The 13,396-nt window shown below is 43.0% G+C and overlaps 1 protein-coding gene across 1 annotated transcript in view; it reads right to left on the bottom strand.

Annotated features, from left to right (window-relative positions):
* Positions 1-13,396, bottom strand: part of AOAH (acyloxyacyl hydrolase) — a 197,201-nt gene that overhangs the window by 1,496 nt on the left and 182,309 nt on the right. Inside the window, exon 20 of the mRNA XM_069588031.1 lies at positions 12,228-12,304. Within this exon, the coding sequence (XP_069444132.1) occupies positions 12,228-12,304 (77 nt within the window). The remainder of the gene's footprint in view (positions 1-12,227; positions 12,305-13,396) is intronic.

Genomic DNA, 13,396 nt, shown 5'->3' with positions numbered 1-13,396 from the left:
AAGTGAGAACGTAGATGTTAGTCTGTGAAATCCCAAGCAGGGAGCCCAGTGAAACTGTGCCAGCACTTCTGACCCACAGAAACTGAACCAAGTATGTATTGTTTTAAGCTGCTACCTTTGTGGAAATTTGTATTTGGTAAAAGACAGCAAATATACTTTCTCAGAAAGCCATTTATTCACTTACCTGTGGACAGCTAACACTTACTACAGGCCTAAGGCTTGGGTTTTGGAGATAAACAGGATGAATCCTTCCTTCAAGGAACTCCCAGCCTAGTGAGGGACTGAGGCTTGCAGAATGATGCTACCAAAGCCACAGGGAGGGCGGAGAGGGGTGCTCCTACCTGGAAGGGGAAGAGGTGGCAACTCTGCTGGGTGGGAGCAAAGGCTAGGTCCTCTCTGAAGAGTGTGATAGCTGAGCTGAATTTTCAAGGAGGAATTCACCAGATGGATCCAGAAGGAAGTAGTGTACATGATGGAGGGTACAGCACACCCAAAAGCTCAGAGGCACAGAAGAGAATGGCCCGTGGGTGGGGACCCAGGGGTGCCTGGGACTTGAGGCTGAATGGGTGCCCTGGCGGGCTGTGGGCATGAAGAGTGTGGCTGGAGTGCCAGGGTGAGGAATGTAGTGGCTTAACTCCCAGGTCTGTCCCTGCTGTCCCAGCCCAATGCCCACTCGCTTGTTCCATTGTTGTATGTCCCTTTATTCACCATGTCACCGGGACCCATTCTTGGTGTTCAGTTCTCTGGCTTGTCATTAACGTGTCTTTGATGAGGAGTCTTTCTCTGCAGATAATGCCTTCATTTAGCAAATGGGGCTTGGACAAGCCTTCAGGCCCCAGATGGCTACATCTCCCTGGGGTTGGGTAGGGGGTGGTTAAAGCTGAATGAATAGAGGAATGTGATTGCTGAAGGCTTCAGAGGGGAACATATTGTTCAGCGCGGATGCTCAGTGATGTCCCTGACTTATTCAGAAGCACATGGACATTGTCTTCAAAGGGCACATCCTGTTCATCTTGCCAGTAAGTAGTGCTGCCAGCTCCCTGTGGATGTGGGCAGCCCTCGTCTACTCTCTGGGCTGAAATTCTCTCGTTTGCAAAATGAGTGAATGATCTAATGACTTATCTGGGTCTAAATTGTGCAAAAGATTTTAGCACGTAGAAAAAAACTAGAACTGGTTGAGTCAATATATTAAACATCCGTGGTATTTTAATACATTCTGAGCCTTCTGAGGTGGATCCCAAATTCCATCCATCCACCAATGTAACCTTGATTATTTCTGTGTGGTGTCTAACACACACCCACCCCACCTGCCACTACCACGTACTACATGAACCACACACACACACACACACAAACACACACACACACACTCAGACCTAAAGAGGCTGTCAGGCCAGCAGGTTTACTGGAAGATCTGATCATCTCTCACACACTAAAGCAGTCAGTGTTTTTTCAAAAGAGAGGACTGTTTTCAGACTGTTTTTCCTGCCACTTCTCAACAGAACAGCCTCCTTCTAGGTCTGTGAAAAATTACGGGTTCTTATTTTTCGGTTTTTGCATTTTACCTTGATAGACCTAAGCAGTCTTCCTAATAATTATGTAGTACCAAAGTATTTGTGGTCATTTATTTCCCAGTCTGAATTAATAAGGGAGGAGATGGGGATGAGGATAAGCGGAGGAAAGTTAACAGGAGAGAACTCAGATCTGAGTACGGGTAGCTGTTTGGTTTGAAAGCAATTAGTTGGCTGTCACTCTAATGGAGATTAAAATATTCACGAGTGTGCACTGCTGATATTTTGGATCTAAAATGAAAGTGGCATCATTATTACTAAACTAGACACTTGTGATAAAATGACTCACTATAATTATTCATTTGTCTGAGAAACGTGTACTGAGCACCTACTATGAGCTTCTTAAAACCACCCTTCTCTGGTAACTCCCATGATACACTGTTCAGGACAAGGCTCAGCTATCCTTATTACCCCAGGTGAGCTGGTCCTTGAACACAAATATCTTTTGTGCCTCCCTATTCACAATTTAAAATATTAATGCAATACCTATTCAGTTGAGAAAAAAATTAAAAGATAGTTAAGCAAAAAGGAAAACAGGATACAACACATCTTAATTGAATAGAGAGTCACTGTCAGCACTGAACCTTTCTGAGCCACACACATGCACACACACACATACATATACTGGATCCCTCTATAAATATTTTAAAATCTGCTCTTTTTGAGAAATAATTAACACACAGTAAAATTCACTCTTTTTGGTAAACAGTTCCATGAGTGTTGACAAATGCATTCAGTTGAGTCATCATCCCACCAATCTTTAATCTGCTTTTATTAATTTGCTCTATATTACAAACCTATTACCATGTCACTGAAAGCAGATCTCTATCATTTTTATTCATGGAACTATACTCCATCAGATAGATGTAAACTAATTTATTTCACCGATAGAGATTCTCGCCACACATCTTCCTAACATCTGTCCTCAGGACAGGGGCAGAGACAGTTTCCTGCTGCCGGTGCCTACATCTGCAGCCCAGGGTGGGTTCACAGGCTGCCTCATTCACTACCCCTGCTAGACACGTGCACGGAATGAAACTGGTCCAGCAGAAAGCTAGGGGACGTAGGGTCCTGGGTAAGTGGAATGTGGTGGTGAACAGGGTCGGGCTCTTCCTTGTCTCTTCCTCGGCAGTGGCCCAGCTGCCTGTGCTCTCGCAGGGCCTCAGCTGCAGAGTCCAGACGGTTGCCACCAGGGCGCTGCTGCTCTTGTCCAGGTGCCCCTCAGTTCCAGCAGTGCGGCCCTTACTCTGGGTAAGTCCGTACCACATGGGCACTGGTGCCGGTCTGCAGGCCCCTCTGCAGCCCCAGTGCTTAGGTGGGGCACTGTCACCCACTCATCTGCCTGCTGCAGAAGCCCGCAGGGTAGCAAAACCATGCGATGGTTGTTGGCCCACTGCAACGTTTCCTCTTTGAAACTCTCACAGAAGGGGTGACCAAGCAGGGTAACTTAACCTCCCGTTGTTTTATATATTTAGGTGAGCAGCTTTCTCAGTTTTTACTTGCAGCCTTTGCTCTCCCTAGGATTCGGGCATGAGTCCATGGAGAGGGGAGTTGGAGGGCGGGGACTTGGTGCTGTTTCTTGATTCAGTCCTTGGTGACAGCCATCATGTGGTTTTTAGAATTGTTCTCCCTTCTGATGACAAGTTAAAATTGAGCCACATTTCTTTGCCTAACCATATTTGTACTTATGATGAGTTCTTCCCCAGGCAGTACTAGTCCTCCAGGCAAATATACCATGCCAAATTCAGCCCACATGCTCATGATCTGCTCACATATGCAGGCATGATAGAAGCCCAGCAGTGGTCATAGCTGGACATCATCTGAGATTCCTCCACACTCCCACTTCAGAAGATATTTGTACAGACTTTGTTACAAAAATGGAACTCTTTAGTAAGACAACCATAAAAACAAACCCCAAACAGTAACTACCTTTTTGTAATATATATATATATTTAATTAATTTATTTTTTAATTGAAGGATAATTACTTTACAGAATTTTGTTGTTTCCTTTTTGTAATATTTTTAAAGAATAAATTCTTGCAATTCAGAGCAAGATTATATAGACTTCACCAACAATTTATGACCAACCTTTTAAATTGCTAAATTTAACGCTGAGGTTCTACCAGACCAAAATGAAAAATCTCTGAATTTATTTTTTCTGTAGGAAGAACACATCCAGTCTATCTTGGTAAGATTGATTTTAAATGCCTGCAGGGAAGCCCTCACCACAGGGAAGGCACGGTTTTATTTCTCTGGCCTCTTAATCTGCTCAGAAACACAATCTATTGGACCTGGTTGCTTTTGTTCCCAATTAATTCTAAATTTGTAAGCTTACAATGTGATAGTGGTATGAGATGTATTCTAAAACATTTAAGGAAAAATGTAAGTTTCCAGCTGCAGCCCGTCTGTGCTGACTCAGTGTGTCACCACTCAAACCACTGCTGCCAGCGGGTGTATAAAGCAAACTGACCAAATTGGCCCTTCATTCCTGGGTGACCAGCCTAAATGACCGCTATTGGAGGGTTTCCTGGCCAGAAGGCCCTTTCTCTTCTCTTTCCCCACTGCCAGCACAGATGCCTTCTTTGAGGGACTCCACAAGTCTGCCATGGACCTGGAGTCCCAGGGACTTACTTGTTGAGACAAATAAAGATCTAGAGGCTATTAAACTTATTTAAAGCCAACCTGCTGATTATACATATAGATGTTTTCTTCCAGCAGTGTAAATGGGCCAGGGCTCAAGAAAGAGGAGGGAGTTGGTGTCATGGAAGATTCACTGCCTGCAGGGAGAATTTGAAGAGGTTGGTTTGAGTTGCTCCTTGCCTGATAAGAGATGAGGCTGTCTTGCAGAGACTTTGTTGGATGGAGTTTCTAAAGGCAGGAGGTGTCAGGAATGTTTAACTAGAGAGTCTCAGCATAGCCAAGAAAACTGGACTTGGTATGTTTGTGATTCTTTCAACATTTCCTGTTTACCATTGCCTGATTTTAGACTCAGAGATGTTTTGAGTGCCTTTTCAGATATTTAACTTTGCGAAGATTTTAAAAGGTAGACGTTGAACATATAGAATTGCTGCACCTTCCACAGGCCACAAATCTGGGTCTTGGGTCTTTACCATGATGTTTCTTTTCTAGGACAAACTTTCTTTGCATTTTGTCAGTAGTTTGACTGCTATTCCCAACTCTCTGCTACATCAGCTGTCTCCGGAGGCATCTAGTGATCTCCCAGGTCTTCCTTCCAGTGGGTCCTGCTGGGAGGGCCAATAGTTCCTGCTTCATGGCAGTCACACCTGTGTAATCCCTCTCCTTTGAGTGTGGTGGAACTTGACACTTGCTTTTAACTTCTAGGATATGGCAAAGGTGATGGAACGTTACTCTGAGATTAGGTTGTGTACCACTGTGACTTCTGTCTTGCTGGCAGATACTCTCTGTTGCTGTTTTGTACTCGCTGATGAAACAAACAGGTCACTCAGGTGGCCTCTGAGCAACAGCCAGCTAGGAACTGTTGCTAGAAACATTTTAGTTCCACAAGGCTCAAGGAACTAAATTCTGCATATGAACTTGGAGGCAGATCCAAGTTCAGCTTTCAAATGACACCCAGCCCTGGCAGACACCTTGATGGCAACCTGGGAGAGACAGTGGAGCAGGATACCCAGTTAACCCATGTTGCCTAGATTCCTGGCCACAGAAAATGCCAGATAAGTAATGTGCATGGTTTTAAAATCATTTGGTATGCAACAGTAGACAACTAAAACACCTTCTCAATCTTAATCCTGTTTGATCTTTACTTTTTCTTCATAATTTGATCCCTTGGGCCAACCTCATCCCTGCCAGTGTCTCTTACTCTCAACTAGAAGCAGGTGATTCCCAAATCTGTGTCTCCAGGCCAGACCCCTCTCCTGAGATCAGAACTCATAAACTTGATCTAGTGACTGAATATAGTGCAGGTACCCCAAATTTAGAATGTTCCAATCTTCTCCTGACAAAATGTGGTCCACTGGAGAAGGGAATGGCAAACCACTTCAGTATTCTTCCATTGAGAACCCTGTGAACAGTATGCAAAGGCGAAAAGATAGGACACTGAAAGATGAACTCCCCAGGTGGGTAGGTGCCAAATATGCTACTGGAGATCAGTGGAGAAGTAACTTCAGAAAGAATGAAGGGATATAGCCAAAGCAAAAATAACACCCAGTTGTGGATGGGACTGATGATAGAAGCAAGGTCTGACGCTGTAAAGAGCAATATTGCATAAAAACCTGGAATGTTAGGTCCATGAATCAAGGCAAATTAGGAATGGTCAAACAGGAGATGGCAAGAGTGAACATTCTAGGAATCAGAAAAATAAAATGGACTGGAATGGGTGAATTTAACTCAGGTGACCATTATATCTACTACTGTGGGCAGGAATCCCTTAGAAGAAATGGACTAGCCATCATACAACAAGAGAGTCCAAAATGCAGTACTTGGATGCAATCTCAAAAACAACAGAATGATCTCTGTTCATTTCCAAGGCAGACCATTCAATATCATGGTAATCCAAGTCTATGCCCCAACCAGTAATGCTGAAGAAGCTGAAGTTGAACAGTTCTATGAAGACCTACAAGTAGAACTAACACCCAAAAAAGATGTCCTTTTCATTATAGGGGACTGGAATGCAAAAGTAGGAAGTCAAGAAACACCTGGAGTAACAGGCAAATTTGGCCTTGGAGTACAGAAAGAAGCAGGGCAAAGGCTAATAGAGTTTTGCCAAGAGAATACACTGGTCATAGCAAACACCCTCGTTCAATAACACAAGAGAAGACTCTACACATGGACATCACCAGATGGTCAACACCAAAATCAGATTGATTATATTCTTTGCAGCAAAAAGATGGAGACGCTCTATACAGTCAGCAAAAACAAGACCAGGGGCTGACTGTGGCTCAGATCATGACCTCCTTAATGCCAAATTCACACTTAAATTGAAGAAAGTAAGGAAAACCACTAGACCATTCAGGTATGACCTAAATCAAATCCCTTATGATTATACAGTGGAAGTGAGAAATAGATTTAAGGGACTAGATCTGATAGACAGAGTGCCTGATGAGCTATTGACAGAGGTTCATGACATTGTACAGGAGACAGGGATCAGGACCATTCCCATGGAAAAGAAATGCAAAAAAGCAAAATGGCTGTCTGGGGAGGCCTTACAAATAGCTGTGAAAAGAAGAGAAGCAAAAAGCAAAGGAGAGAAGGAAAGATACACCCATTTAAATGCAGAGTTCCAAAGAATAGCAAGGATATATATATATATATATATATATATATATATGTATGTATAATAAGGCTTATATATATATATAAGCCTTCCTCAATGATCAGTGCAAAGAAATAGAGGAAAACAATAGAATGGGAAAGACTAGAGATCTCTTCAAGATAATTAGAGATACCAAGGGAATATTTCATGCAAAGATGGGCTCAATAAAGGAAAGACATCGCATGGACCTAACAGAAGCAGAAGATATTAAGAAGAGGTGACAAGAATACACAGAAGAACTGTACAAAAAAGATCTTCATGACCCAGATAATCATGATGGTGTGATCACTCATCTAGAGCCAGACATCCTAAAATGTGAAGTCAAGTGGGCCTTAGGAAGCATCACTATGAACAAAGCTAGTGGAGGTGATGGAATTCTGGTTGAGCTATTTCAAATCCTAAAAGATGATGCTGTGAAAGTGCTACACTCACTATGCCAGCAAATTTGGAAAACTCAGCAGTAGCCACAGGACTGGAAAAGGTCAGTTTTCATTCCAGTCCCAAAGAAAGGCAATGCCAAAGAATGCTCAAACTACTACACAATTGCACTCATCTCACACGCTAGTAAAGTAATGCTCAAAATTCTCCAAGCCAGGCTTCAGCAATATGTGAACTGCGAACTTCCAGATGTTCAAGCTGGCTTTAGAAAAGGTAGAGGAACCAGAGATCAAATTGCCAACATCCACTGGATTATCAAAAAAGCAAGAGAGTGCCAGAAAGACATCTATTTCTGCTTTATTGACTATGGCAAAGCCTTTAACTGTGTGGATCACAATAAACTGTGGAAAATTCTGAAAGAGATGGGAATACCAGACCACCTGACCTGACTCTTGAGAAATCTGTATGCAGGTCAGGAAGCAACAGTTAGAACTGGACATGGAACAACAGACTGGTACCAAATAGGAAAAGGAGGACGTCAAGGCTGTATATTGTCACCCTGCTTATTTAACTTCTATGCAGAGTACATCATGAGAAACGATGGACTGGAAGAAACACAAGCTGGAATCAAGACTGCCGGGAGAAATATCAATAACCTCAGATATGCAGATGACACCACCCTTATGGCAGAAAGTGAAGAACTAAAGAGCCTCTTGATGAAAGTGAAAAAGGAGAGTGAAAAAGTTGGCTTAAAGCTCAAAATTCAGAAAACTAAGATCATGGCATCTGGCCGCATCACTTCATGGGAAATAGATGGGGAAACAGTGGAAATAGTGGATGACTTTTTTTGGGGGGGTCTTAAATCTCTGCAGATTGTGATTGCCACCATGAAATTAAAACATGTATACTCCTTGGAAGGAAAGTTATGACCAAACTAGATAGCATATTAAAAAACAGAAACATTACTTTGCCAAGAAAGGTCCATCTAGTCAAGGCTATGGTTTTTCCAGTGATCATGTATGGATGTGAGAGTTGGACTATAAGAAAACTGAATGCCAAAGAATTGATGCTTTTGAAGTGTGGTGTTGAAGACTCTTGAGAGTCCCTTGGACTTGAAGGAGGTCCAACCAGTCCATCCTAAAGGAGATCAGTCCTGGGTGTTCTTTGGAAGGACTGATGCTGAAGCTGAAACTCCAATACTTTGGCCACCTGATGCAAAGAATTGACTCATTGGAAAAGACCCTGATGCTGGGAAAAATTGAGGGCAGGAGAAGGGGACGACAGAGGATGAGATGGTTGATGGCATCACTGACTCAATGCACATGAGTTTGGGTAAACTCTGGGAGTTGGTGATAAATAGGGAGGCCTGGCTGCTGTGGTCCATGTGATCACAAAGAGCTGGACACAACAAGCGACTGAACTGAACTAAATCTTCTTTTTTTAAGTTCCTTGACTTGGTATTTTCACCTCTCTTCATCCAGGTGTCTAATTTTGTGAGTCATCTCCTTCCTACTCATGAAATCCATCAATCAGCAGGTCTGGCATTATACTTTTCTAGTCCCATTACCCCCTTAAAATGAAGAAGGTATTTCTTAAATTTCTGTTCTACATTTTGGAAATGAGATAAAGAAGTGATTATTAGTATATCAGGCTTTTTAAAAAAATATTTGCTTACTTTCACTTAGATGGTGAATACAATCTGGCTCAAAAATTAATATCTACCATAAATTTGAACTTTTCAACAAAATCTGTGTTTATACTTAATTACACTTGTCTCTCTGAGAGAATTGGAACAGTTGAATCAATAGTGATTATACACTGTCCCCCTCTGCTTCTCCAGCAGGGTTTTAGAAAAAAATAGGTCAATAAAATAAAGCCTGCTCCCCTCTTGGTGGTGAGGAGCCAGTAGCAACTGTCTTGCTCAGATGTACAGGAACTGGTGAGGGGCACTGGACAAAGGTTCGTGGCTACTCTTTTGGTTGGTATTATGTCTGTGCCATCAACATGAGGTCCTGCAACTCAGCCTTGACCAACTAGCTCTTTCAAGATGGAAAAGGGGTGGATTCCTCTAGCTTCCCCATGGTTTGGAAGAATACATTCACATGGCTTCTGCTATAGGGCACGCCACTGGGAGGAGGGTATATAGGGACATTCAGAGGCTCCCTTAAAGGCTTCAAGTCACAACCGTGTCCTGATGCTGCTCACATCTATATCTACAGCTCAGATCCCTTCCTGAGCTTGCTGCAGAGACATCCTATAGGATCTTTAAACTTTTACTAACTTTTACTAACGCCTCCTCAAACCACCCTATCCTCCTAAAGGTGTTCTTGATCTCAGCAGGCAATGGAATCATCTATCCAATTTCCCAATTCACAAAAGAAATGTCATGCTTAGCATCTCTTCCTCTTTCACCTTTACATCCAATAAACAACCATGTTCTGTTGATTTAACTGTCTGAATCACTCCAATAGAGGCTTTCTCTCTCCCACTCTCACTACCTCTGTTCCGCCACCACACTCTCCCACACAAAAGTGTCCTCCAAACAGGTCTCCCTCCCTCTGGACAAAACCATTCTCCATGCTGCCACCTCAGGTATCTTTTTAGAGCACAAAGTGAAAGAAGTGAAAGTGTTAGTCACTTAGTCATATCTGATTCTTTGCGCGACCCCATGGACTGTAGCCTGCCAGGCTCTTCTGTCCATGGGATTCTCCAGGCAAGAATACTGGAGCAGACTGTCATGCCCTTCTCCAGGGGATCTTCCCGACCCAGGGACTGAACCCAGGTCTTCCACATTGCAGGCAGATTCTTTACCATGTGAGCCAGGAGGGAAGCCCTAAGTCTGGGTATTTTTCCTTCTTGCTGAAAAAACCTTCAATGGCTCCCCATTCTCCATAGCTAAAAGGTCAGATCCCATACAGACCCTATGTGATCTGTCCCTAAATCTCTCTCTTGATCCCTCTCTCTTCGCTCCACTCTGTGTCTCAGCCACACTGAAACACTTTTATTTCCTCCAATGTGCTGTGCTTTCTTTTGTATTCAGGTCCTTGCCCTTGCACTTCTTTGGCTCAAAACATTTTCTGCAGCCCCTTCCCTCTTCCTGTCACTTGACAAGTTTATGGTCTTAATTCTGAGTTCCCGCCTCCAAAAGTTTTTTCTCATACCCCTTTGCTCCATCCCATCTCCCATAATGCTCCCTTAGCATCTGTGCTAGCAAATTAGAGGCATTGACTACTTTACATTTAATTACCTGTTTACTTCTCTATCCTATAATCTCCTTAACTGGCAGGGATAGTTTCTTGTTCATCCTTGACTTCTCACTGTATTTGATACTGGATAGGCACTCAGTAAACATTCTTGGATGGCAATTTGCCATCTAGACTGTTCAGCTCAACATACAGGATAAGCAGGCGGGCTTTAGGCATGTCTCTCCATTGTCATCCGCTTTAGTCATAGCTCCGCCCACTGTGGCCCACTCTATCACCCACTCCCAGCATGTGAAGGAATTTCTCAGGAATGACTTAAGGTTATAGCACACACTGATTTTCAGCTTTTGACTCTGTTCACAACAATCAGTTATTGGTGAAACTGTTTGAGTGCAAGAAAGAGCCCCCATCTGACAGAACTTGAACCCTAATGCTATTTTAAGAGTCAGGGACACAATACTCTTTTGATAGATCAGACAGATATACAACAAAGCTGTCTTTGACCCTCTTCTTTTTAGTTTGTTCCTCATTACTCCCTATCTGACCATCTCCTCTCATCCCTGTTCTCTGTAGAATCAGAGGGTAAAATTCTGTGATGTACAAAGAATGATAAGAAGGACTACCTCATAACTGCCAGAAAGCAGGTCTCCACGTGAGCTATTCTAAAACCAGACATCATTGAGGGGAGGGGCAAACTCTAATATTTAGGCAGCTTCTAGCCAATGATTCTCTTGGATCAACATATCCAAGTGAAACACAGGAAACTTAGATATTCTGAAGTGCATTACTTAGATTTTTTGGGTTGTTGCTATTTAACACATGGGCATTTAATATTCACTTTAAAATTTACCCAGCATCTATGGGACTCCACTGTCCATCTATCTGGTGATGGAGTGGCAGTCTTCCTTTTCTTTTGAGATAACTCTTAGCCCTGCCCATGGGTACTCATGGGACCTAGAATTCGAGGGAAGGACAGCATGGTTCTCTTCAAGCTTCTGAGGGGATGATCAGGCCTCCCTGTGGCCTGACTGACCAAAATGTAACAAGTGGCAGCGCTACCCCCGCCCCTGGTTCTTTTCCTAATTTCTATATAAAGAGATATTATGAGGAAGTCCAGTATATAGAACAGATAAAAGAGGAACTTCCTGGGCTACAGCCAGGATAATGGACAGAATGAGGACAGGAGGGGACAGCATCCCACCTTCCAGCTCTCCTTGCTCTGTGAAGAGACCAGAGCAGAACTACTTTCCAGAATTGTCCCTTGGAATCCTAGATGGGAAACAGCTTTTATTGCAGGATATTGTCAAGGACATTGTTCTCCTCTCATACAATTCTCCTCATTTTCTAGAATGATCTGTAGAAGAAATTTCTCACAGGACTCATTTCCAGGAATCCTTCTGATTTTTTTTTTTCTGAGTACTCATTTTTTTTTTAATCTTTTGAAGGCCATGGCTTATGCCTCTCTTTGCATCAGCCCCTTGGAAAGCCTGGAGCTGATTTTGTGGGTCCTTGCAGGGAGTACCTTAGGAATTTCTGGGACAAATCATGAATTGTAAACATTAAGTCAGGAATCCAGGTATCATTTCTACCTCATTTTCCTTTTACTCTGATTTTTACTTTATTCTCTAAAATGAATATTAAATTATGTTTATCTTCTATCTTACACATGCAGGTACATCACTTCAAACTTTCTGGAATAAAACAGGATAAAAATGAACATATGGATGCATTAATTATAATGAAAAAATAACAACTTTCAGCAACCATCACGTGACTGCTCTTACCTCATTAGGGTGAAATCCATCCACGGGTTCGATGAGCTGCCAGGGCTGCCCACCTTTCTTTTGCCACTCCTCCGTGACTGCAGGGCAGACACACACAGAATTAGAGACAGGCTTTTCCGAGCAGTGGTCAACACCCAGAATAAGGGGTGTGAAGGATGCTCCCCTCCTGGGCTGATGTTTACCCAGCCACATCTGCCTCTGAGTCATTGTTTCAGTTTGGGGGTTTTCTAAACAGAAGTGATCTTTCCATTGTATCATTTTCCCCCTTTAACTCAAGAAGAAAAACCTGTGATAGTGTTGGATGAATGTGGTTTGTAGAGTAAGAGGGGTGGGAGGGAAGGGTGAGCTGTAAAATATTCAAGACTGATTCAAGTCCATCTCATTTCTCAGTGACCAGAACAGAATTTCAGAAACAAGAGGAAACTATTAAACTAACCTTTCCTTTCATGGGTTGCCATTTCCAGACACTGCCTGCATATATCAAGCCATCATCATTAAAACTCACATAGTTCTCAGAAATAAAATTACATAAAATGATCTCAACATCACATGTAGAGTGAGGATAGCTACAGAGAAAACAGTATGAGCCTTAAAATGATGAGCAGCAATAAAACTGTTCTTCAACAGGGGTGAAACCCAGGAATGTCAGCTGCCCCAAGGCAACAGCACAACGAACTCCACATTGTGATATCATATTGTCAATAAGGATTTCTCAAGGAAATTTCAAATCCCCAGAAAACCTCCAGAGAGAAAACTGTGAGACCTACCGTTACTAGCGTAGCCCACCATGTCCTTACTTCCCTGGTGTCCTGAGAAGGGAGTGGGCACAGCTGTGATTCCCCCGGCTCTTCCCTCCTCGTGCGTATGTGTTCAGTCACCTGGTTGTGTCTGACTCTTTGCAACCCGTGGACTGTAGCTCATCAGGCTCCTCTGTCCATGGGGATTGTCCAGGCAAGAATACTGGAGTGGGCTGCCATTTCCTACTCCATCTTCCCTCTTCACTCCGCAAAAACTCAAGGGCAGGGATCTGTGCCCTCTTGCCCCACCCCCAACTTTTTATCTCCCTTTGCCCCAAGGGAAGAATGAAAATTCTATTAGGGGCTCTGATTGGACAAGAGAAGCTGGACTTCCCTGGAGCTGAATCAATACTATGCTGCTTTTGTAATTAG

This window comes from Ovis canadensis, chromosome 4 (genome assembly GCF_042477335.2).
Source record: "Ovis canadensis isolate MfBH-ARS-UI-01 breed Bighorn chromosome 4, ARS-UI_OviCan_v2, whole genome shotgun sequence".
Taxonomy (NCBI): Eukaryota; Metazoa; Chordata; class Mammalia; order Artiodactyla; family Bovidae; genus Ovis; species Ovis canadensis.
Note: the sequence above shows the minus strand (reverse complement) of the source record. Positions and strands in the feature narration are given on the sequence as shown.